This window comes from Cygnus olor, chromosome 2, assembly GCF_009769625.2.
Source record: "Cygnus olor isolate bCygOlo1 chromosome 2, bCygOlo1.pri.v2, whole genome shotgun sequence".
NCBI lineage: Eukaryota > Metazoa > Chordata > Aves > Anseriformes > Anatidae > Cygnus > Cygnus olor.
In genome coordinates, this window is record NC_049170.1 from 63067513 (window position 1) to 63094334 (window position 26822).

Below are 26822 nucleotides of genomic sequence, written 5' to 3' on the forward strand. Positions count from 1 at the left end.
GTTCCCGCTGCTGGGTGCGCGACCCCGCCCCGCCGCGTGGTGGCGCAGTCGGGTGCAGGCACTGCACGCTGTTGCCGAGCCCCCCGGCTGCAAAACGGAGGAAAAAGGAGCTGAAAGTTGTAGCGATTTGCCGGGATGATGCTCTGGTCTGGGATCACGGCCTTTATTTAAGTGGTCAGCTTAAAAATGCTGTGAGAATGCAGTTGTCATTGCGTGTTCTTGTTTAAAAAAGGCCAGAGGGGCCCATAAATTGAAAATGCAGTCGCAGAGCTTTTTTTTTTTTTTTTTCCTTCAATGAAGACTGAATTGTTAAAATAACTGACTTTCTTGATGTCCAGGTTTAGCAGGTTTAGCAAGATTATGTCAGCAGTGTCTCTGTGTGCTCAGTACTAGGCAGGTGTAAAAAGAAATCTGTCACATCAAGGTGCATGTGCAATCCAAGACCAAAAATCCAGAGTATCAGGAAGGAAAGCAGCCATTAAACAACCCCACTGACTTTGGTGGAATCTCTCAAAATTACACTTCCAAATACAAATGCTTAGTTAAGAGAGAGTAATGAAAATACATACCCCCCCCAAAAAGAAAAAAAAGTCCACATGTAGCAGACCTAAGGTACTAGGTAGTGGAGGTTTTTATTCTTATATTTTATCAAGTCTGTCAGAAAGAGTATTTTCTTTCCTCTTTCCAGCAGAAAACGTGGCTGCAAAAAGTGAAATGTAATTCTGGGCAATACAAAAGGAGCAGTTACCCCACATGCAGTTGACTATACCAGCAGACAGGCACTGTGAAGGACTATAAGAAGCTTGACTGTCCCCAAGTAGAAACTGCTAAGTAGAGAAATAGCTCATTATGACTAACTGAACAATTAATCATGATAACGAACATTTAATGAGAACCATATTTGGAGATTTCATCAACTCAATTTCTTCTTAGAGTGAAAATCCAATTTAAATATAATCCCTGGAACTTGAAAGTACTTGATGTTTTTGTGTTTGAGCTAACTTCCTAGCTGATGATGTTACCGTGTATGCATTTGTACCCAGATGTTTGAGTAATGTTTCTTAATAGTTTTCCTATTCTTTGCTTTCACCTCTCCCAGTAATCATTTCTCTTGTAATGAAACTCAGAGGTTAGCAGGGTAAAACTGTTGGATTTGATTTTTGGTGACAGTGCAGTTTTTGAAATAAACTTTCATATATATAGATTGATTTAAAAAAAAAAAAAAAAAACAAAAAACCACGCAATACTGGGATGACAGGCATTAATATATGACTTTTGGGCTTCAGCCTAATTAAAATGAAAGGAAAATACAAAGGAAGGAAATCTAAACAGTTGTGCTCCACTGGGGAGTTTAAAAAGGCAGTATTGAGTTGGATTCCAGTCAGTTGCAAGTTCAAGTTGTTATTTATTATCAAAATGAAGATAAATGAAATCACCAGTCATTAGCTTACAACGTGGAAAGAGCTCTGAAATCTCCCTGCAAATCCCCAAGCAGCTGCAGCAGCTAGCGTGGCTGAACCTAGCCTGGAACAGCTAATGGAGTGCGGCCTCTCTCCTGAAGAGTAGCCCATCCTTGTCTGACCATCTTTTTGGCTAACTTGGCTTGCAAGATTGCCTGCACAGCGAAGTGAACTTGTCACCGCACAGGATGACTGGGGTACTGAGCAGAGTTCCTAAATTCGGAGGTGGTGGTTGGCAGGTAGCCACAGTTCTGTGTGCATGAGCTGGTCAGCTTTCAAATGGCCACTGAAGCCAGCAGGTGGGGACAAATTTAAGCTATAATGAGTGTTAAATTTTGTAACAGTTGCTCTTTTGTGAGGCTAGGAAAAGAAGAAGGAAGGGAGAAAAGGACGGAGCCTTTTGCTCCTTGCCACCCTTGTGAACAGACCATAGGTTCTTAGGTAGTAGGCCGGCATTAGGCCTTCCTCTTTTAGATGTAAGGAGCAGCAGGGCTCACAGAAAACCAGTCCCCTTATTCTTTTAATTTAACTAACAGGAAGTTCCACCCCCTCAATTAAATACTTAAGTCCTGTGCAAAGTGCTAAGACAGTTTAGAAGGAGACAAAATCTATGTCTATCCAAAATTCCCATTTTATTTCCCTCATGTCTGAAGGAACACCTGGGGGTGTGGTAGGCAGGGAGCTGAGCGTGAGCCCCCAGCCAGCGTGTCCTGGCAGCGATGGAGGCCAGTGACATCCAGCCCCTATGGGTACAAACATTGCCTGTAGGTCACTGGAAGGGAGCATCCCTCTCTACTCATCACTTTTTAGCCCATATGTGCCTATTGCATTCAGTTTGGGTCCTCCAATATGTGAAGGATATCTGGAGGGAGTTCAGGGGAGGTCCTAAGGTGGCTGGGGATGGAGATCCTGTCCCATAAGCAGAGGCGGAGGGACAGGGATGGTCACCCAGGGGAAGAGGTGGCTTCAGGAGGGGCCTGGCAGTGCCCCTCCAACATCTGTAAGTAGGTTACTGAAAAGGCAGGGCAAAGCTCTTCATAGCAGTGCCTGGTGGGAGGGTGAGAGACAATGAACATAATTTGAAACCCTGGAGGTTTGGACTGGATTTAGTGAAAAACCTTTTCCCCCTGCGAATAGTCCTCCATGGGTGCAGGTGCCCAGGATGTTGTTCAGACTCCATCCTTGAAGGTTTTTCAGACCTGTCTGGATATAGCCCTGAGCACATTGGTCCACGCTTTTAGCAGGAGGCCAGACGAGACCCCCCATGGCCCCTTTCCTCCTGAATTATTCTGTGGTTCTGATTAATTTGATGGTATAATATGATCACTCATGCACCTATCCCTTAGTTTCTTTAAGCAACCCTTTCAATTATTCAGTTACAGCTATTTAAACTGCCCAGTTTAATTCCCAACTTTTTTTTTTTTTTTTTTTTTGGTCATGGATGCCCTTGGTAGGACATCCGTAGTTTCCACATTCAAGCAGATTGGAGGCGCGTGCTTGGCTATATGGTGCAATAGGTAAAGAAGAGCCTCAGCTGTCTATTAAGACAACTAGGATGGAAAATGGGGTCATCCAAAATGTCTTGGTGTGAAGTTTGTATGAATCATGAAAGGTTGTCCCATTCCAAAGTCTGCATTTTTGTGTATCATTTTTGTAAGAAATTTTTCCTACTTTTAAGACATCCCTCAGTTTTCTAGTACTGTTCCAGCAGATACCTCAGATATTTTCAAATATACCACTGTTCACTTGACAAAAAAGAAATGCTATAATATTATATCCCAGGAGGCACTCCAACTTTTCAAGAGTGACTCTTCGTGTGACTCTAACTGGCTTCATTGTCAATACCCCAAATTGTGGGTGATAATAAAAATGCATTTTTACTGGCTGTCATGAAAAGGGAAGAGAATGTAATAATTATCTCAGAAAACAGATAAAGCATAGATATATTTAAAGTGAAAAATACAGGAAAACCCATTATTTCACAATAAACATAACTGCATAGCTATTAAAATGTTTCATGAACTTGCAAATGGAGAATTTTTATTCCCTTTTTCCTTTCTTTTCTTTCCCCCTCCTTTCTTTCCTTGTCCCCCTAGTAGAGAAAGATATACCAAATCCCTCAGAAGAAGGTAGCCGCCTGAGTTTCTGCTGGGGGCAGTCCTGACTGACGTACTTGATTTCTTATAGGGAGTTTTTTTTGCCTTCCCACAGGAGAATTGTTTTCATCACCGTTTCACTCAAAATTAACCAGATTAAATAGGTGTATGTATATGTGTGTGTGTGTGTGTGCGTATACATAGATATCTCAGCCTACTTAGCCAGTGTCATGGTGTTCTGGATCCTATTTGATTGTTCAGGAGGGCTCTTACAGCTGCCTTTCTGTTGTATGTGTTGCTGTACTAACCTGGTCAAGTGCTTTGTATATATAAACCCTCAGTTTGCTTGCTCACAGACTGAGGCAGAAGAAAGGTTCGTCTGAGCAATTGACTTCTCTCCAGCAGTGGCTTTAAGGAGATGTTCATTTAATATTCTTTGTAATACAATGTATAAAGCTTTACCACTGTTTCATCAGAAGATTATGAGATGCTTACCTCAGGAATGTGCTAATTAAAAGGTATAGTAGAAATATCAGTGATAAAATTTTAGGGAGGACAGATTGACTTCATCCCTGCAGCATTACATAGAGCCCTATCACCTAGTTAAAAGATGCCAGAGGGCCCTTCAGAAACGGGTGAGCAAGACTGAGGCATTTTAGCTTTGACTGTAGTTAGAAGAAGTGTCACAGGCTTTGCTCTAGGCCTTTCCGCTCCTCTCAGAGTGTGCAGTGGAAGACAGAGGGATGGAGGAAGGCCAGTGCCATCTCAGATAGCAGAAGGTGTGGAGTCTGTCTTCAGGACAGAGGGAGACTGGTTTAACTTGAGAGAAGTGGAAGGTGCCTGAGATTTTGGGGCAGCAGCAGGAGATCATCTTTGATTTCGAAAAAATCTTAATCATGCATTTGGATTATCTCTTTGTATCTTTACTCCACTACTTCAAGTCTGTGTTTTTAAGTAGACTCACTTTTCTAACCTTTGTTTACTCTAGCTGATAGGGCTGGTTCTCAGTGATGTGGCATGCATTTGCTGTACGGTGGGGGAAGCTTTGACTGGGGTAATGGGATGCTCACAGCTCTTCAGTACATGACTGCATAGTAGCCAAAGCATGTGAGTGTCTGCAGCAGCTTTTGGGGTCACTTATGGAGGTGATGTTCCAAAAAGTAGAGAGGAAGAAATGTCTCCCAGTGACCAGCAATAAATGAGAAAACTCTGGCATGTGGCACTAAAACACTGAATGTGAAGAGAGAATGTGACAAACAGATGTTGGGCTAGTGTTAAATAGCTAAAAATGAAAACTGGACAAACATGACAAGTTTTGTGAAATTGCATCCTGCGAGCAGAGCATTGCCTCGTGTTAAAGGAAATACTCTAGCAGGTACTCTGGTTACAGGAGGAACAGGATTAAAAGTTGCATCTGAATTTTCTTGAGTCTAACTGTGGATGTAAAGCACACTATTTGTAGCTGTTGAAAATGAGATAAATGTTTTCGTGTTACTTTAGTGATAGTCCTAATGAAGAAGAATTTTAGGAAGTAGGGAAAGGTCCATATGACTTCAACTACAGCTATATCCCTGGACTGGTAACACCTTCTCTGGAAAAAATGGGCATGTGGCCAACCGAGCTTAAGTATGAGCTCACCTTCCACTGGGACTGCCCGTCCCGCTTTCCTGAAAAGCATCTGCATGCAGGGCTTATTCGCAGTGCTCTCTCCTTGGTTGTGGCTTGTCCTGTTGGAGACTGAAGAGGAAGCTTGATCTGGCTTCACACCTTATCCTTTCTCCCCACATGAAGGTGGGCAAGGAGCCAGAAGGAGAGCAGCTAAATACATTTCATGCTGAAACACTTAATATCTACACGTTTTCCCAGGGAGCATGGCTTTTCCCTTTTCTTGCATGATATTTTCATGATGCTGAACATTGTCCATTAATCTGATATCCTTGAGAACTGTCAAAAATAGAACACTCATGTGAGTTACAGGATTTATTTACCTTACCCTAAAACGTGGAAAATTCTCAAAACACAGGAAATGTATTAGAAGAACAAATCATTATACTAAGGAATTCAGTAAAAGAATGGTTACTTTTTTTTTTTTTTTTTTTTTTTCCCCCCTACTGCTCCTTCTGCAATACAGACTGTCAGGAGCAATAGCAGAGATGGATGTAGCCAAGCATGGAAAAAGCAGAGTATGGATGTGTTTAGCTTTCTCTGTTGGTAGAAAGCACGTAATTTCTGTGTAATTTGCAATAGCAGAAGGGAAATTGAGAGGTGCCATGAGCTACGGTGTACTGACTTGGAGGGGAGGCAGGATGGGCAGGAGGTGAGCAGACAGAAGTGTGTTTGCCTAGGAAGCTGAACAGAACTTGGTAGAAGAAAGAAGTGAAGCAGCCAGACACAGAAATGGCTTCTTGTGCTCTCAGGCAGGAATTCCCTCTCTAAACACAGTTCTTTGAAAACTTTGTTGGCTAGTAAGAGCAAGACAGCCTCTCATTGATGTCATGAGAACAAGAGAGCCTAAAGACATCACCAGTAGGAATGTGCGAGTTGGAATAAAATAAGAATTGATTGCACCTCGGAGTGAAATAAACTACTGTGAGAGACAGGCAGTGCTAGCAGTGATTTCATGCTGGGTGAAGCCAGCAGTGCCTGGAAGGCATGAGAACAGGATATTTCCAGACCAGAAAGATTCCTGATAAATGCTGCACGGTAAGTGTTCCCGCCTGACACTACTCTCACTGTACAAATGCTGTAACATGGTTTGCATTCTTGGGTGGGATTGGCCCGAGACTAAGATCTGCTTTTGGGTTCTGACTTTCCTAAATCTGGAATTCCCTGTGTCTTAACAAACATCCTTTGCCTGTAGTAGCATTTCCTTCGGTGTGATGCATGGGTCAGCACAGATGGGGTGTACATGAGACCGTTAGCTAGATCTAAGAGGCTTGCCAAATCCTTGACGGTGCTTCAGAGAGGGCCCCAGACAGTTAATAAACAATGGCTTTACCTGCATATGGGAGAGCTGTTTGACAACTTCTTTAATTACTAGATGGAAAAAAAAAGTTTAAGAACCATGTGTTGTGTTCTTAAGGGAAGAAAGTTGTCTGAGGGAATTGCATCATTACTATCCAAAATATACATAGTACTGGTAACGCGAAAATGTTATAGAGAATATTCTCCTCTGTGTGGTTTCCTGTCCTAGTTTACAGTGGCTCATTTACACTAAAACTTGCAATAAAAAAATGAGGTATGTTTGATGCTGCAGTATATTCCAGTTAGCTTTGGTATCCAAGTCAGTCTAGCCATGGCAACACAGACCATTGCATGGGCTAATTTACACTGGAGAAAAACTTAGCCATGGACAAGGTATTTTCTAAGTGAGCAAGCAGTTACTTATATTGTCTGCAAATGAGCCTGAGAGCATTTTCCTTTCCTTTGTGAATGGAGACCTGGGCAATAGACAGATGTTCAGTTCACCGACAGCTGTGCTGGTTAAGATGTTACCATCCCCAGACATTTGATATTCCCATCTTGCATACATTACTGTCTCCTGAGCTCCACCAGTGGAAGGGATCCAGTAAGTGCTCACTAAATGGGTTTCAGGCAAAGGCAGCTGTGTAAGCTCAAGCAGCTCATGTAGATGACTTAAGATAACCTGACTGTCTTTGCCTCAAGCTCATGCAAACCTTTTCCTTAGCAAAACTTGGAGTATGGGGTAACCTTCAGTTAGCAACAATTAGGTCTGAAAGGCAACCATCAGCTGGTGGTCTCAGAGCCACAACTGCCGCCCTTATTCACACCTACCCCTTCCCTTCTGTTGGTCAGGAATGAGGTAAATGTTGTTTTAAATCATCTTTACGGTCCTTATGTTTTCGAATTGCTGGAGGCCTTGTTCAAGTAATGATTCTAACTCAGGGCTTCTCTGTCCTGTTCCCTATTTCTTAGGCCCCTCCGTAAGATTCAGGTTATGTCCTCATTCATTCCTTAGTTCCAGCACACAAGGCAAACCTGGCTTGGAAACCTTAAGCTGGCCCAGTGCTGAGAAGATCTCGTGGCAGTGACTGGACCCTGGGGGGCTTTTTTTGCTTGCTGTATTTGGTGTTGTGGGGAGTCAGTGCCGAGAATTCTGTACCTCCGTGATGTGGGATCCAAACTGACTTGTGCCTGGTTTCGTCTGGAGTGAAGTGGATAGCTGCTTACTGGAAAAGACCAGCCAGAAGGTTGCTGGATTCTGGTTCATCATTGTGGGTGTTTGAGGATGCCCAGAAGAAATCTCCTATATAGGCAAGTGGTCTCCTAATTAAACCTCTGAATTTCAGCCACCTCCATGAAGCTGTGTAATGGTCTTGCCTAATTCAGCTCCTGGGGAAGCAGACAGCTGAGTGACAGAAAACAAAGTCCCAGGGTGGCATAGGAGTGGGAGGATTTGGCCAAGGGGCTGGCTGGGTGGCAGAGATCGTGTGGCTCCATTCCCAGCCATCCCTTTGCTGAGGCTGTGTCAGAAAGCTCTCTGGGAACCCACTGGGGAGAGCCCGCAGAGATGTTCCTGCATGAAATGCTGCTACTGGCTGTTGCTTGGGCTCAGTGCTGAATAAACAGCTTCATAGTGTATTTAGTGCAACCAAGGGGCGAAAGGAATCCCAGGAGAGGGGGATTGGATCTGTGACCTGAAACTTAAATGGCAATTCACAGAAGAAAAACATGTCTGTGAAAAACACAAATCACTAAAGATGGGGAGGAAGAGATAAAATGTTCCAAGTGAGCAGGAGGGAGAGAATCATGGCCTACAGTTGTGGAGGTCATGCTGTCTGATGAATTTCAGCCTTTAAGTGTCCACCTGGCACTAGTGCAGTCCTGTGTTCCTGCTTGGATGGCCAATGCCTGCAAACAGTTCTTTATCAAGGGATGTGACCCACGAGAGCTCTGTGATGCATCTGTATTTCTCTGAGCCACATTCTTGAGGCTATGTATGAGAAGTAAATGTCTCCTTCCAGGTTTGCCATGCAGGAGGGCTTTGGCTTTCCAGGAGGGATCACAGAAATGAAAGAGTTAATTAAAAATTCTCGTTTTAACTAAAAGAAAGGCTGCAAGGATGAAACAGAGAGGAATTTTTGCCCATGCTGGAGATTCCTAACAAGGAATAGCCACACAGGCTGGCTGTTCAGCAAAAAAGTCCCAACAGCATGTTTCAGTTCAACTCTTTACATTTTTAAATTTCAAGTCCAAATAAACTGCTGGTTTTCCATCCTTCTCATTCCATTTACTTCACTTCCATTTGATGAGCTGTTCCATATAAGAACTATTTTTAACCAGTCTTGGTTGATTAGAAACATAGAGAAGTGGAGGCTGCAGATTTCATTTTAGCATTACTGGTATGAGCAAGAAAAGGGAAGGACTGTGTCTTTTTCCTTTGAAATTTCACAAGTGAAATATTGCTTTAATAATATGTTAACTGTTAATTTTATAGTGTTCTCGCTTCTTCTGATTTTTGGTGGAGAATGGCTTTAGTAATTCTCTTCAATATATACTGCAGGCAATTTTTTTCTTGTTTTGCTGAATTTAAAAATAGCTACAAATACTGGATTTCTGTTTCATTGTGTGTCACTCCAATAGCTCTCTGAAACCCTGTTTGCAATTTAAAAAGTTTCACTCTGGGGAAAAAATGTTTTTTTTTTTTTCTCTCTTTCTTGTCATAAATTTGCAAATGGGACAAATGCATAGTGCAATCTGCAAAGAATTTACACTAAAATAGAAGAATCCCTCTTTATGAGTGTCTGACATCTGTACAGGTTTTTTTTCCTCTCCCTCTCTTTCACTCTTTTAAAAACAAAGAGTGAATAATTACCTTAGAAAAAGAATTCATTAAAATCACTTGTGTCAAATTCAGCCTTGTTATAAGCACCTGCTATTTCACTGTGGTCAAATTGCCTTTGTTAGAATGGCATTTCCTTATGTTGTGTGTGATTTTGGCCATAATACCTTAATTGACTGCTCTGGAAAGTTCCTGGACTCTTCTTGAGAAATCCCTGCTTTAGGAAATATCCTGTCCAAGGCCTTGCTTACACAGAGCCCTTTGTATCTATGTAAGAGTTGTGGTGCTTTTGAAAAATGAGTTAAATTTTGTCAGCTTTACAGTAAACCTGGAAAGAAGAAAATAAAAAGAAATGTAACTCAGACCTGTCATGACTTAATGAGATTATTATGAAATAGACTGATTCTTTTACGATTTCCTGAGGGGGAAAAAAAAAAGAAAAAAAAAAGAAAACAGGAAAAAATAGAAAAAAAAAAAGTAGTGTCTATCAAGTTAAGAGTATGTTTAAAAATTATACATGAGGAGTCCAGAGTCTGCCTCAGATACAGTAGTTGCCTCATACTCTACAGTGGTAACGTGACTGATCATCGTTCCTTGCTTCCTCTTGGAAAGGGAGAGGAAAGAGAGAGCGGTAATATATCTTCTGTTGCTAATACTGATATGTGATCTAAAGGGATTTGAGCCAACTTGGAGAGTTCTTTGAAACCAGCAGTAAAATTAATTAAGAATGTTTGAGAGGGCTATGGATGGAAGGGATAATACAGAAAGGATTTCTTTTAGCTTTGAAGAAGAGTCCTTCCTAAGCAAGTGTTTCACATTTGGGAGGAGGGCTGGGGGAGGACGGAATTGCAAAATAATCCCTTTTTCTTTACATTTATTTTGGTTGCTCTAGATTGTTTAAAACATAAGTGAATTGTGGGGGAAGGTCTCACAAACGCAAATCATAGTGTTATCTAGAGAGAATGATGGATTTTCTTCACTTAAAAGACAATCCTCTTGCACCTCCTTAAATATCCTGGGAAGAGTAGGCAGCATGTTGAGGGATGCTCCCAGATGAATTGTTCTTCATCCTCATTTTGCTTCTTCTGTTTCATTTATGTCTAAAGAAGAAACTATGTCATGCTTATGCCAAACCACTTAGGCCTTACACTGCCTCTCCTAGGATACCTCTCTTGCTAATGCCACCTACGGATCATCTGGCACTTGGAAGGTGGTGGCCACCCTCAACCTCTGAAAATCTCTAGTAAACTTTCCTTCCCTGAAAAGCAGAGTAGACTTCCGAGTAGATCTGGCTTGTTTTCCACTTTGCATAAGCCATAATTATTGCAGGGGAAGACAGTTTGCACTTACAGATTACCATCTGGACAACCTTATTGCATGATTTAGGGGCCTTGGCAGAAATGGAAGTCCCCAAACTGAGAATAACCTCTTTATCTAATCTTCTCAAAATACAATATCTTGCAAATCCTGACCAGGATTTAAAGGTGTACAGGATTTGACAGAGTTATGCTGACACTTGCAAAAAAAAAAATCAAGCCTATCTTTGCTGCAATCTGAATATTCATGAGAGAAAAAGCATTTTCTCCTAATGAAATGATGAGCTTATTTTGAAAATAACATCCCCATAGAGTCTTTGAACCAAAGAAAATGGAGTTGCCAGTCAGACTCCGCTGATATTATTTTTAAAATAGCAGCTTAATTTCAGTCAAAATAACTTTTTTTTTTTTTTTTAATTAATGCGTGATTGATCAGGAATATTAAACATAGCCAGTAACAGAAGTACTTGTTGCTAACAGAAAAAAAAAAAAAGGAAGTGTATAGCAATGGTTATCCTAATATCAATTCAACTTGGAGACAGAATTGCGGAGACCTCATGCAGGCTCAGTTGGCTCCTCTTGTCTTCTTTAGGCCCCTGTTTCTGTCATCCATTGCTATTTTTAGACCCATCTGCAAAAATATGTTTTTGCCAAAGAGCAAAGGCAGGGTAACTTCTGGAAAGTATGTAAGCAAACAAAGAAATCACAAAGCTTACAGGACAGTCACATGTGTGGTTTTGTCAAGCTGCTTCCCATTCATTCCCCTGACTTTGTCTCTGTGTTATCTTTCTAGATTATAAAGCTATTCGGGCAAGAACTTGGTCTTTTGGCTTTTTTGTGTATGCTTAAGTCCCATAGCACACAGTTTATACACGTGTAAGTATATTACTTACTCTTTCAGCAGTAGATCTGCACTTCCCCACTTCAAGGAAAATGGGGAAACTTTTGTTGTGTCCTTTAGCAAGAGCGCTTTGTACATGCACCTGCAGTAGATGTTGGCAGTTTCAGGTTCTCAGCTCACGGTCTGACCTTTCTGGAACACATCACCTCGGGCACAGTACTGTGCTAAGAGATCAGCATGGCCAGCCATGGGTGATCTCTTCTCTCTAACCCACTTAAAATGTGAAATGAGGAGAATTGTCAGCACCTTCCTGTGCAACCATGCTGGAGAAGTCTTACTGTCACTGAAATGCCTGGGGTAACAGTCTGAGAACATTCTGAAGCACCATCAGCAGGCAATGGAGAACAGCTGCCATTATGGGTAGGACACTGGTTACTCAGCATGGGCATTTTCTGTGCTGGTGGGCAGCCCACCTGGCTGCTAGTTGGTGTGCCAGAAAGGTGTGAGTCTCTGATGGAAAATCTTTTATCATGTCAGGAATATCTTGAATATAATGATGGAAGCATTCTGGACATTTACAGTGTCTCAGGTGGCAAGGGCTAGTGCCATGTATGTGAATTTTACTCAGAGGGTCTTCTTAGCTAGTGTGGTCCATTCTTACAGCTCTAATTTGCCCTAAATGGTCATTTGGAAGATAGTTTGTCTTGAATTGCTGATGGTTAGCAGCTGACATCTAGTTGCCGTGCATACATATTTTCCTGGTCTGGTTATACATAATTATCCTTGAGCAACATTTTCTTTTGGCTTGCAGTTCTCTGACAGGCAATCTGAACACCACAGAGCTCATCTGTCATGTAGGGTAAAGCCTAGGAGGTCTTCTCTGTGTGTGTGTGGTGAGTGAGCCATAGGGCTTCATCTACTGTCTATACTAACAGTACTATGTATGTGATTAAAAGCACAACAATTACTGGATTAAATACCTGAAAAGGAAGAATAACATGCTAGCTGTGTGAGCTAGAACGCTGTTTTTTTTTTGTTGTTGTTGTTTGTTTGTTTGTTGTTGTTGTTGTTTGTTTTCTTGAATTCTGTAGAGAATTTTGCTTTGTGTTTAACTTTATTTTTCTCTCTCTCTACGGTAACCCCAGGAGCTACATACAGTATAGAATCTCTTAATTTAAGTAAATATCTATTCACAGAGGTGGAGCAGTCAGGTGGAAAGTTCCTGGAGGGGAAGTGAAGGCCTTCCTCATCCCATGAGGAACAGGCCATGGAAACCAGTGGCTTTGTATGTCTAATCAGACCTAACACGTGTAGCACCAGTGACATGCTAATAAAACTGTCAGGTCTCAGGATCAGTAATTTACACCCTTGTTTTTAGATTCTCTGTAAGAAAAAAGAAACTCTCCTTGTGGATGAAAAATGATGTGTGAATCCATAAGGCTGCGCTGAAAAGAAGCAGATGCTGACATTTCTAGAGTTAATATTTTTGCCTTAAACACACATCTGTCATCAGCCTCCACTTATAAGAGCATAGGAGCACTTATCTAAATAAACATGGCAGCTATTTTATATGATGGCTCTGCTTTTTAAATAATAAAAAATACTGTATCATTTTGAAAGGTATAGCTTCCATTAGTGTTAACTTATAATAGTAGGTTGGAGCCTTTAGCTATTCTCTGTTTTAAAAATATTTAACATTATCAAAAAAACTCCCTGAAAGGCCAGCACGAGTAGAATGAAAGTTAGTAACTGGAGTTGTATGCAGCTGAGAACATTGCAAATGCTGAAAACTTGCTGAGGAGAGTTGTGGTTTGTAATCTCAGGAGCATGTTAAAAAGAGGAGAGCCGTGGAAATAGAAGGAAGAATGTTTGGAGAACTAAACTGTCAAAGTTCTCAGCCTGTGGAGAAGAATTACTATGTAAATGATACACATTTTTTGAAATGTATTTTTCTGTTAATTTGCTTCTTTACAGTAGTTCAATAAATCCTATGCATAAAAATGTATGATTTTGTTTCCTATGGGAATCTTCACTTTACTTTGATTGTAAGATCATTTTGCATCATCAGACAAGTAAAAAGGAGACTTAACATGGCTGAGAGACCTACACTTGCAACCCCAACCAAATTTTATTTACTTGCTTATTATCTGTTAGGATTACTGATGACCTTTGATGATGAGGCAGTAAGCCAAGTATAAGTAAGTGTTGTAATTTGTATTTGCAATTGCACATGGTGTGACTCCCCGTTCTTAGTCTTAATGCAATGTGTTTTCTGAAATGCAAAATGCCAAAAGACCTTCCTGTGTGAGAAGTCCCAGAATATAAAAAAACTCTTCCTTTGGGGTGTGCATCTTCTTCATTAGGCTCCAGACCCATAATCCTTCTTTCTGTAAAACCTAGTGGTTTTGGATAAATCTTTTCGTTTTTGACTGCTTGGTGGTATTGCTTTATCAAGAAGATCATGGAGTGCCTCAAGTTGAGTCTCTATCCTGAAGTGCTGTAGTTAGTGGATGTTATTGGAAAGGTACATAAGTATATCTCCAGCTCCAGTTTTGCAATGAAGTTGGCCATGGTTATTGTGCTGTGCCCTGAACATACTCTGCATGGCCTTGCAAAGTGGTTAGATATGAGATTATCCAGCCTGTGAATGTCACATGAACTTAGCTTGGAGAAAAGTGCCAGGCTGCTTGGCTTGTTGTACTGGTGCTGACCCAGAGCAAGAAGAGCAGCAGACCTTTAGGCAGGTGCGAGAAATGGCCTGGCCTAAATACAGCCAGCCCTGGAATGCTAGATGCCTAATTGGTTAAACCCATATTTATGCAGGTTCTACATCATGCCTAAGCTGTCCTTGAGGAAGCTATGTTCTTTATAGATCTGGGCATCAGCCTTTTACAAATGCATTGCTGCCAATGAGAAGTCAGTAATTAGCAACAGGATCCCACCCATAAACCAACAGTAGCTGGATATGAACTTTATTGGGACAAAATTGGAAGAGAAGACAGGGGAGACCTGATTTTATGTCATGGTCCATGCAGAGATGTAAAGGAAGAGGGGACGTAGGGTTTCATCCACACTCCCTGTGCATGTGCAGATGGTTTGCAAGCTAGGAAGGAGGGAAGAACTGTGATTCCCCTACCAGTCTTGTTAGCCAGGACTGGTAAATGTCAGGATTTGCTGTAGATGCTTCTGTAAATCATTACCCCTGGAGGAAGGAGGAAGGGGTAGAGGAACTGTGACTTGTAAATGGTTCCTAATCAAAGTACTTCCCAAGGCTGTTCCTGGAGACCTGCAGATTCCTCAGCACACCTTGCTCAGGCTTGGGTTTAAGACTAAAATGTATTCTTTTGCCTTAATCACTCTGGAGTAAAGCCAAGCTATGCCTCTGTAGAGGAACATCTCTGGTTTAGTACACCATAGGTGGAAATTGGTGCACTGTGATAGGAATGTTACAATACATGAGTCTCACTGACCTATGGTGAGTCTAATCCCACACCACTTCAGGTAGACTGAAGCTATTCCTGTGACTGTTTCACTGTTTCATAACCCACAGGTTTCATAAAGGTGGCATAGTTTTCCTGAAATTAATTTCCAAGAAATCCTCTGAATGAGCTACAGTTTAGCACTTTCTCCTTCTGGTCTGTGTAACGCTTTAAAGAATATTTTTCAACTCTCTTTGCTAAGTTCTTGGGACAAACAGGATCTCGTGGTAATAAAAAGCTTTGATGGATGCATTAAGGAAGCAGTGCATATGTAATCCTATATTTCCTGAAGTTACCTCAGCAGCACACATGAAGCACAACATTTAAGGAGTGTACGTGCATGTATAAAGGTCTTCTAAAATGCCAGAAGTAGTGTCCTTACTATTACTACAACAGTGTGACTTATCTTACCGTGGATGTCCTACAGATACCAGTGTCCTTTATCATCAAACCTTTAGGCAAGGGCATCCATAAATTGTAGAAACAGCCAGCAAAGGATTAAATTTCAGCCTCTTCAGTACCTCGTTGCCCTGAATCACTGAAGGACATTTGTTCTCTTTGCTTGCGAATGGAGCAGGGACTTGGTGTGGTTTATTCTGGCGGTTTTTGACCTAGTAACAACGTCACCAAATTCAGGGGTGTAGGCACCTTCTTCAAATTGTGCACTTTTTTCCTCTTTCAAGAACAACCCTGGTTGGTTTTATTCATGACCTTATTTAGACATTTGAACCTCCAAAAATGAGTCTTCAAGCCATGCAGCAAAATGAACTTCATATTGTCTACAAGGAAGTATACACACTGCTAAAAATAAAGCCTTTATTTTGTGTCAAAATGTCAGATGTCAAAACTTGGACATTTTGAGATGTAATTCACTCTAATCTTGCAACTTGGTTCTGCAGATAACTGAAGGTGAATTATTTAAAACTAATGCTCTAAGGCAAAACTGTGTGGATACATCTGTAGAGTTTCTTTTAGTGACCAAGTATTTTAAAGAATGATGATGAAGTGAGAGTCAGAGTTGTCACCTTTCTCAGGACCACAATGGTACTAGTATTCAGCGTGTGCAAGGAACACGCACAGGACGCTGGAGGGATTTAATAACTGAGCATCTCTGCAAACAGATTGTACTGAAGGAAAAGCTGTTCTCAGAGTCGAGGCCAGTGCTGTGCTGAAATGTGGGAATTGGAAGTGGGGGCTGAAAGTAGTAGTGATAGCTGCCAAAGTGTGGGGCTTACAGCAGCACCATTTTCTGTATGACATAGCAAGAACAGCTTATAAGGCAGTATCACAAAGCTTATGCTGCACACACACACAAAACAAAGGAAAACCTTTGTGCAAATTCATCTTAGGAACAGCAAGTACTATTTATTTAAATACATTGTGGCAGTGAATATCATTTTGCAAGCATCGGGTTAGGACTTCGAAACATGATGCAAATACAGCAATGGTGTATACACAACTGCACGCCCACTGGACTGTGCTTCATGTGTTCTTGGTGCCAATGAAAACAAAGCAGCCTCCAGCTGATTCAGGGGAAAAGTCATGGCTGCAAGAAGCCAGGACCTGGTTTACAGAGCTACCACTCTGCTTCTAATAACTGAAGTTAGGAAAGTCCCTTGGATTTAACCTTAACTTTCTTATTATCTGCAGTGGGAGGTGAATAAGCTGAAGAAGCTTGTTAGTGGGTTTTAATAGTTTCTCTGGCCTTTCCAGTATAATGTGTTTTATTGCAATTTTTCATAGAAACAATTATTTTCAGAAAATAATCATGTGGCTCACAGCAAAGCTTCCGTATTCACTGGAGGCCTCTGGTGTAACAGCTGAATTAATCACAAATAGCTGAACTCTCTCCTGCAGTGGCATGCCAGAATTGTTTCTTTGGTTCCCCTCTGCTGTCCCTACAAAGCTGCTGCTCTCTGCCCGCAAGGTGCTGCACAGCTCTGCCCCTTTCTGCAGCATGGGCTTGCACCCCTGGCCTATTCCTGCTGAAGTTGTTATCTTGGCTCATTTTTCAGCATTTCCCCATGCCATGTGCTGTCATTTGAAAAGGACTGAAAATCAGTGGAAAGACTCCCACTGATTTTTATGGTCTTTGATTCAGTCCTTGCTTACATTGTGCCTTAAAATCCACCTCCTGCACTATAGAAAGGCATGCTGCTGTAGAGAGTGTTGTGTGGTACAGCATCCCTAGCCCCCATTTTCTCTAGCAGCATTCAGAGAGATGACTGCACTGTTTGAATGTGTCCTATGCAGCAACTGGGAGGGAGTTTAAAGGATGAAGCACAGCCTGTGGAAAGATGTATGGTTCACAGGAAACACCAAGACATGCTAGGAGAGTGTGTGAAGTGGTACCTGTGGTTGTGGCATTTATATTAAGTCACTCTATAAATGAAAAGCTGGTTTCAATTTCACAGATCTGAAGCCTTTTGATACTACTACCCAGCATGGGATATATAAGGTGCAGTGACAGCTATCAGTTTAATGAGACCTGCAGCAAAGGCAGATCATCTAAGTGCTGGAAGCAAACACTGACCTGCTATGTAGAACTAAGCATTGTGGGAAGAGTTGAGAAAAGGTTTGATAACTTTTTAGGTGCTCACTGGGAAAAAAGTTCTGAGAAGTAAGTTATAACTGTTGCTTGGAGTAATGCCTGGGATAACTAAACATCCCACAGAAGTATTTGGGGTGCACTGTGAATCCAGATATCTATGAGCTGTAGAAAGATAGTGAGTTGATTTTTTATTAACTTACTATCAACCAGCAGAAGAAGGAATAGGCATTTATATTACAGAGTTGAAAGCTCTGGCTTCTGCATGTAACTATAGAGACATTAAAGAGTACGTAATAAAAGACAGAATCATTTGTGGGACACAGCATTTCAGCTTGCAAGACAGATTCCTTGAGAAAAACAGACCTACCCCTGGAAAAAGACTGCTGAACTGTTGAGGAGAAGGATCAATAGAATAACAGATCCCTAAGCAGAGTGAGTGTATGGGTTCCAGCTGGAAGCGTCCAGAGCTTGGGGTAGTTGCAGGCCAGCCTTGAACACAGGTATCATGAATCTAAGGTACTGGAGAAAAAAGAGGAAAGTAAGGAAGAAAAATGTCTCACCTCATGGGAATGGTGCAGGAGGTATGGGACACAGACCCACCTTATGTCCCATTGCCCCTGTCAACCTAGAAATTGAGATGTTTTTCTAGGAGCAGAAGTAACGAAGCTCTGTCTGTAGATGTGTAGCCCGTTCTCCTCTGTCTGCCCCAATCGCAATAACCTGAAGTCTCCTCCAGTATGTCTTCACTCAGAGGGTGGTGAGGCACTGGAACAGGCTGCCCAGAGAAGCTGTGGATGCCCCATCCCTGGAAGCATTCACCTCCAGGCTGGATGGGGCTTTGGGCAACCTGGTCTGGTGGGAGGTGTCCCTGCCCATGGCAGGGGGTTGGACCTGGATGGTCTTTAAGGTCCGTTCCATCCCAAGCCATTCTGTGATTCTGTGATTTCTCTGATCTTCGTGACGTGAGGACCAAGCAAAAGGCATCGGGTCTGGGAGATGCCGTCTGGATGGACAGCTGCCACCTAGCAATATGGAGTGCTTTTTTGTGTCCTTTCTGGAAAGAAACTGGAGGTTCCATACTCTCTGCAGCTATCTGTTTATAACAAAACTTTTAGGAGTTTAATGTCTTTGAGATTTTAATGTCTTTCAGATTTTTGCTGCTTTATTTCTATCTACCTTTTCCAGAGGAGTTTGTGGTTGGAGCTGATCAGGGATTCACAAGCTACAGGTGTCCCTGGTTTGTGCCTGCATAAACTTTCTTTCCTTTGGAAATCAGGCTGAAAGGGGAAAAGTACAAACCATGATTAAACCTTTCAAGGCTTCCAAGTGAAGAGGGGCTATTTACAACATTAAACAGAGCCAAAACCCCTCAATGTTTAAACCCTGGAGGGGAGAGGGCTGCTGGCTGCTCAGCTGCTAGGCTTTGCAGCGATGTTGTTGGGTCAGTGAGCGATTTGATTTCAGCCAGATTGTGAAGCCAGATGCAATTTAATCACAGAAACACTTCTTCACAGCACTATTAGATTGGAGAAATATGACCAAGTGCTGGTTGTGCTGAGTCCCCAGGCCAAGAGCAGGGTGCTGAGGGACTCTCCCTAAGGAGCCCTTCAGTAGTTCCAGGAACTGTGAAATCTTACTAGCTGTGTCTCTGCCTGTGTATGCTTAAAGAAAGCTACTGTGCAAACCAAGATATCATTCTCCAGAATGTTCCCATTTCACCCAAGGCAGTAGACACCCTGGTCCTCCACCTCCTTAGACAGGAAGGGTCAGTGCAAATTGTGCTTTGAAACTTGTAAGCCAGATTTTGAAGTGAAGAGCTGTACCCCAGGACAGCATACTTCACCCTGTAAGAGGATGCTATGATATATCAAATATGTATTTGCAAACAAACACAGCACACCACTTCCCTCTGAAAAAGATTTTTTTTTCTTTTCTTTGTCTAAGCAATCCCAGGAAATGTGTCTCTCAAGTAGATAACAAGACTGGATTGGCTTGGCACTTACACGAGTCACTTTGTACATATGGTATTTGGTTGATGGAAAGCATGACAGTATTTTAGAGGCTTCATCCTGCTCTAAATTACTTACTAATGGATAATTTAGGTAATTCCTCAGCAGCTGGATACAACCACATGCACATTCATTTCCAAAAGAGGAAAGCTTTTCAGTTCCAGATTTTAGGTCAAGATGTTGCAACTCTGTGACACTTTGCAATCGCGCTTGCAATTCACTTGGAGTTTGGGGACCTGAGTTTAAATTAGTTGGAAGCAACTAATTGAACTTTATAATTAATACAGCTTATGATGCCACAGGCAATACATCTAACTGCTTGTATCATAAGGCTGCACATAAAGGGAGAGGTGGTAGAAATCCATGGAGCTCTCTAGGCTTCTCTTGGCTAAGTCGAGGAATGCCCTTGCATCAGATTCAGAGAAACCAGGCAGTGAGGATAGTTTAAGAATTGTGCTTTTACTTTGTCCAATAATTTGTCCTAGCAATTTATTCATAGGAATCTTTCATCTTGCCATTTCTAATCTGTATGGATTTTAGCTAGTTATGTAATTTAAGAAAATATTTAATATTTCAACACTCTGGTGCATGATCTGGTACTAAAAGGAAAGAGCTCTTTAGAGCACTTGCTGCACATGCTGTTCTTAGGACACTGCTTTAGACTGTCACCAGAACCATTTTCTAAAGCCTTCCTATAGCACTGATGCCACAGAAAATAGGGTTTTAACATCTAGATCCAGTTTTAACATCTAGCACACACAAGGCAGTATAAATACCTTTTGTTCTGAAATGAAGATCAAGATCTCCCTGTTCCGAATTTTATCCAACACTTTCTAAAGAGGTATTTTTAAAATCCTTGTCTAGACAACATATCAAGCTGCAGGGATGTGGGAAGCTCTGGCTTGTCCGTCTGTCTGTTTGCTGGACTGATTGATGTGCCGTTTGCTTTTGTGCTGTGCTAAGAACTGTTTTACTACTTTGTGCATTTCCAAAATAGTTTCCCCCTCCAGTGACCTTTCCAGGGAATTGTCGCTGTGCACAATATGGCTGTTGCAGGGACCCTCAAGTACTGTGTAAGGATGTGGGTGCTCCCAAAGGCTGTCCACCACTCACTGCACCAGCGCTCTTATAAGAACAGCAGTGTCATTTGATTTGGGTGACAACACCAATTTCATTTCCAAATAAAAGCTACACTCCTCTCAATTCTGTGCCTGAAGGCTACCGATGTGACACATCAGGGGCTGTAGATCTGATTGTAAACCCAAGGCAGGGGTTCACAAGTGTGTAATTCCAGCGGTGTTTTGAAGACATTTGCATAATACATGTTCCTGACCTGTTTCATGTATTTAGTGCACATTTGAGTGGTAGTGGAAATCTTTGTTATCACACGGTAGTTAATACATCAGACAGAGGTCCTGTCTGTAGTATATGGACTGTATGCAAGCCAATACATTATCCAATTCAAGTAGGAGGGTTTATATACATCAGCAACTAGGACCTGGTGAAATAGTACTGTTTTTTGTTTTGTTTTGTTTTGTTTTGTTTTTTACCAGAATGGTAATGCTAATCATTATCTGGATCTCAAACCGTATACCTGTCTCTTTATCAGCAGATTTCTATTCATTGCTTTAATGCCACATGTCACAAAAATGATAGTGTCTCTTACAGCAGCTGTTCATGGTGGCTGTAGTCACACACACAATGGTGGAATGGTTGAAGGCAGTCATCCAGTTGTGTGTTTATTTGGCTTCTCTTTCCAATGGCATGGGTCAGATGTGTTCGGTGCTGACTCTGCTGAACTTCCAAAGGTATTTTTCATGTGGTGGAGTAAAATCTTTATTCAAAGCTGGAGACAGCCTTGAACATCTGCCTTAGTTCTTATGCCAACCCTTGTTGAGGCATCTGACCTTCCTTTAAATATCTGGAATATGTGTCTTGAATTTGAAAGAAATGTAATTTTGGTATTTCTTTATAAATTATTTCTTTTATTTTATAAGGATAGCCTCACTGGTGGCAGGTGAAACCATTCACAATTCTAAAATGACAGTGAAGAATAAATGTCTTACAATCCACTTTGGGTTGAATCCCAGTGCCAGGACACAGACACAGTCTTCTGCAAAATCAATGGAAATTTTCCTCCTGTTGGAAAATTTGCAGTCTTTCAAGCACAAGGTAAAGACAGGGCAAAACTAGGGAGGAACCTTTTTCAGATGATTTATAGCTTCACTGTTACACAGAGATAAAACCTGAAAATGAAATGGAAAATTATATGCCCACAAGAGACATGTCTCTTGATAATACTAAAGTCAACATTTAATATTAAATAACATTTATATAAAATATTATTAAGTTTAGACATGCTTGTTATCGGTAACAAACAAACTGGTAGTTGTCATGACCTCTGTCATGAGAAAGCCTCTACCCTCCTGATATTTTATGAGTGCTTTCAAAATCTGAATGGCAGCTCTGCTAACAGAACAGAATATCCTGAAGTGGAAGGCGCCCACAAGGATTATTCACATCAATTCCTGGCTCTACACGGGACTACCTAAAATTAACCCATATCTCTGAAATTGTTATCCAAAGTGGTGGTCACTGTTCTTGACCTCATTGTAGGTGAAGCCCAAGGCACTTGGAGATTAATGGCAGCAGGGTCTTCAATTTTGGAGAGTTTTTGAACAGTTTTTTCTGCAGACATTTCTCTCTGTCATTCCTAGCACACAGGCTACATATGCACCACGCACTAGGCATGCGTGCAGCCTGCCCAGAAACTGCACTGTCTCCTTCATCCTGTGTGCCCACCAAAGTCAGCTGCAGCCTGGCTGCGTGCATCTCGGCTCCACCAAGTTTCTTGTGTCCTTACTGAACAGCGAACAACCACAGTCAAGGTTGAGGGCTAGGAGAAGCAGACGGAAGGATAGCTAGACTAGCTCCATGCTCCATGTTTTTTTTTTGTTGTTGTTGTTTGTTTGTTTGTTTGTTTTTTAGGAAAGACTAAGGCAGTTGTCTCTCTCAAAGGGTTCTCTCTTGGGAGAATTACAAAGTGCTGGTCCATTTTTCCCTCTTTCCAATGTCTGTGAGAAAGCTGCTGAGGCAAGACAATACTTCAGCCCATGCTGCCCTCCAAGCTGATTCCAGGGATCATCTTTCTTTGTTTTGCAGATATGAGATGGCAGCAGGGGTTATAGTGGTTCCACTTTGGAAAGTGAACCTTTTCACCAAAGACTGCAGATTTCTTAGGAAATCTGTTGTCTCCAGAGGACTGTGAGCTGCAGCATCATCCCTCGATTGAGGTTTCATCTAACTGCCACTCAAGAATTTATTTGCCTAGCTCTTGAAAAACATTTCTCACAGAAAGCAGATGTCACTTGTACTTTCTTGGTCTGCAATGGCTTCCAGTTCAGGTTTGGTTTTACTGGAAGGTGTTGCTTCAGGCCTGAAATATTCTGGCTGCCTGGGAGACGTTACACTTAGCAGGGAAATGTGAGCTAAAAGCTGTAGGTATAACTGAGAGGTGGAGGCAAGGTGTTTACTACACAGTTCCCAATCTGGTTTAGGTCATCCAGAGTCAATCTTTTTACTCTCAGGAGTTATTTTTTCCCTTGCATTTTTCTTGAACTTCTGTTATACTGTATTTTCTACGTCTCTATTTCGTGCAATGTAGAGCACTGGCAACATCATGTAATCCTGCTTTGAAAACTAGCATTCTGAATACTTTGTGGGTTTTGAATTGTGATAACTGAAGTTATATGCTTCTAAGAAAATAGAGTTTGATAGAAATATTGTGTCAGTTTTGACATTTCCTCATAGTGTTGTGTGTCAATGAGCTATCTATCTCTCTAAGCTCTGTAGGGCAAGTAGAATTGTTCTTTCTTTAAGTGAAACAGGCTGTTTTGTTTCAGACTCTTTTTGAACATGTACCCTATGATGATTTTTGAACCTGGAAGAGCCTATTTGGGATAGCACTGGGCTAGAAAGCAGTTTTGCTATTAAAATTCTAGCAGCATTACAACTGGAATCAGGTGTAACCGTGGAGTAAACATAGAGATGCAACTAGACTTAGACAAAAGTGCATAGGAGGCACTTGTGCAAAGGGTAGCAAAAAGGAGCTGTAAATAAAAGGCCGAAATTAAAAAAAAAAAGTTCATATTTTTAGTTCACTGGTTATCCAGGGCATTTTGTATATAGGTATATAATAAAAATAATCTATGCAGCAGGCTGTGAAGGCAATGTCTCGATTTGTGCTAAGGCTGAGCTTTGATTCAGTCCTTCAGAGAAGCAAGCATCCGGAACAGTTATGTAGACGCATAGGATATGTGACTGTCAAATACAGCAGCAAGGTTGCAAGAGAGGATCTGCGATCACCATGTGTCGGAGCATTGCTTTGTCTTCTGGGGTTGTATCCTTGAGCCTGTCATGTGCCCTCCTTTGGCATTCACTGAATTATCACAGAAGTTTGAACTTTATCTTCTCTTGGCTTTTTTCCCTGGGCAGAATGACAGGAAAGACCTTCTTTGATATTTATTCTCTCATTCTGCACCCGTGTCTCTTCTCACACAGCTATTCCCAGAGCATCATAAGGAACATCAGTGAGGAATTCATTTCATTTTGTCAAGTTTCTGGTCTGACCCTTAATTTAGAGCAGTCATTTCAGTCTACAATAACCTCTGTGTTCCTGCATGCTGCAGTGTAAGAATTATGAGCAGTGATTAGCCATGTGCATTCAGGATGCTTTGGTAACCCCACGGGACAGGTAGACTCCAGTGCCTGAAAATGTATTACAGAATGGGGGTACAGTTGGTATGTTATTTCTGTATAATAGTGTATATGTGGGTCTGCCCATATGTAAAAGCTTTTACATGATTCAGTGAGGCTATTAGGAGTGGAATGGCATATCATCATTTCAGGCACAGAGCGCTTCAAAAATGAACAGCTTTTTCCATCTTTCCCCAGGGAACCTCAAGAGGCATCCAGTGTGCACGTGGGAGGAGACTGTTCATAAGCCTTCCATTGCAACATCCACTAACACAAAGCTTGTTGTCAGGACGAGTGCAGCTCTGAGTGGTAAATGAGGCAGGGTAGTTAGATGAAAAGGACTGCCTTCCCTTGCTAAGGCAAAGGTGGGCTGATTTTTAAGTATAACAACCTGGACATCTCACAAGAGCATATGGAGCACATTTTGGTAGAAGGTCCAGAGTTAAATGCAGTATTCTGTAAGCACGGTGAAGTGTTCATGCAACAGGGCAGAATGAGAACAAAGATCTCTTTTCCCTAACTGCAGTTAGTCTTATGCATACACTCTGTGCTTTTGTCTTTGCTGTTCTTTTTGCCTTTCTCTTTTCCTTGATATTTATTGGTTCATGAAGACGTATCCAGTCCTGTTTTTTGTTTATTTGATTGTTTTTTCACATCAATTCTGAAAATTTCGTATACACTCTTGATTTTCAGTCCTCTGAAGAAAGCAGACCTTCTGGGTTTGCAAAGTTGGATTGGGAGGATAACAAAAATGTGCTTTCTTAAATGATTTTGGCTTATTTGGCTTCTGAGGTCATGGACATATTAGAAGAACACCTGCTCTCATCTTGCTTCAGCACTTAATCCCTGTCCCAGACTAGCCTAGAAGGGCATGGCACAGGAGGTGAAGAATAATGTAAAAAATTGCTCAATAACTTCTTTGAACATCAGGAAGGGTTCACAGATATTGATTTTATTCTCCCTATTTTTTTTTTTCATATCCACACCAAGAAATAAGATAGAAAGACACTGTTTCTTCAACTATTGCTTTCATTGCTTGAGAGAATGAAAAAATATGAATAATCCAAGGACTCTGCACACAGTGTAAAAAGTGTCGAAGGACAGTTATACAAGTTTTGCGTATGCCTGATGCAAGAAGAAATTTCTGTTGGCAAAACTGGTTTGGCTAAGGCTTTTTGAGCCTTGTTACCAGTCTGTGTGGGTGTGTGTATGTCTACTTCATATATATATATTTTTTTTTTTCCCTAACTGATCCTGTTTTCCTTCAGGGTGGCAGGACACAGTGCATCCAGGATGTCTGCCCCATTCTCTCATGTCCCCAGCACCTCAGTCACACTCCTGCTGGACAGTGTTGCCCCAAATGCTTAGGTGAGTGTTTGCCTTATTGGGAATTTTGTAACTACTGTAATTTATTTCTGCACAGCATATCTTATATTTCACAATACTGGTAAATTCTGAGAGGTGAAATAAACACTTTTGCTCAGTGGAGTGTCTAATTTACAGTTTTAAAGAGGTACTCAGGGTCCGTGTGTAGGGTTGTGACGGATGGTAGCAAGCAGCTGTAGAAGACCATTTGAGCACAGGCCAGTTGGCTTGCTTACAGAGACAACATAGAGATGTTTCCCCCTTCATTACACATGTTTTTTGAAGAAGGTTGAGGTGGGAAGAAATGTTTCATTGGAATTTGCCGCAAAAGAAAAGGCCTCACCCTCTCAGATTTTTATTTGAATGTGCATTTGCATTCTTGGTTTTGAGGAAATGCAGGTCAAAGGAAACTTCTATATTGGAGTTGCGTTCTTAGAAGTTGTTGTCAGAGGGGCCAGGGACCTAAGTCTACCTCACTGTTGCCTTCTTGAGGTGGAATCACAGTTTCAGCCAGAGTATTTTCAATTACATCTTTCCAACACATTTCAAAAGAGTAAGTCGGAGGCCTCTGAGCAGGACTAGTTCTTCCAAGTCATGCCAGTAAGTGCAGCGACTTCTGAGAGTCCCTGTTTTGCTTGCATCATTTCCACCGATCCACAGGTTGATGTTCCTCAGCATGTGACCCTCTAGTTCATAAACAAGGATCACTTACATTTTACCACATAAATTAGGTTTAATTTGGCGTTTGAGGTTATAAGTGTTTTTTATTTTTGCAGATTTTTAGAACTGATAATTCCCTGTTCTTCAACAGATACTTTTTGTCATTTCGGCTATATACTCACTACCATCTGAAGTCTATTTCTGGGTCTGGATTAGGGGTACAGGGAGCTCTGGCCTTGAAGGCAGTTAGCCACAGAGAGTTCCAGTTTCTCAGAATACCTAACATTTTTGACTGCTAGAAACAAACCTTTCTGATCTGAGCATTCAAAAGCCAGCTTTGATTTTTGACTGCTTCATGGGGATTTTTCTACAGATTCTTTTTCCTCACTTAGAAACATCTATAAATGAATTCACTAATAACAATCATTTCCATTTTATGCAGTCATAACTCTAAAGCATGTCAGATACCTGTGAGTAGATAATGTCT

At 41.4% G+C, this 26822-nt stretch overlaps 1 protein-coding gene across 9 annotated transcripts in view; it reads left to right on the forward strand.

Moving 5' to 3' along the window:
* The window catches only part of BMPER (BMP binding endothelial regulator), a 155088-nt gene that overhangs the window by 54788 nt on the left and 73478 nt on the right, over positions 1-26822 (forward strand). For all 9 annotated transcript variants that reach the window (XM_040548855.1, XM_040548847.1, XM_040548848.1 and 6 more), the window contains one exon: positions 25579-25678. In XM_040548855.1, the coding sequence (XP_040404789.1) occupies positions 25579-25678 (100 nt within the window). The remainder of the gene's footprint in view (positions 1-25578; positions 25679-26822) is intronic.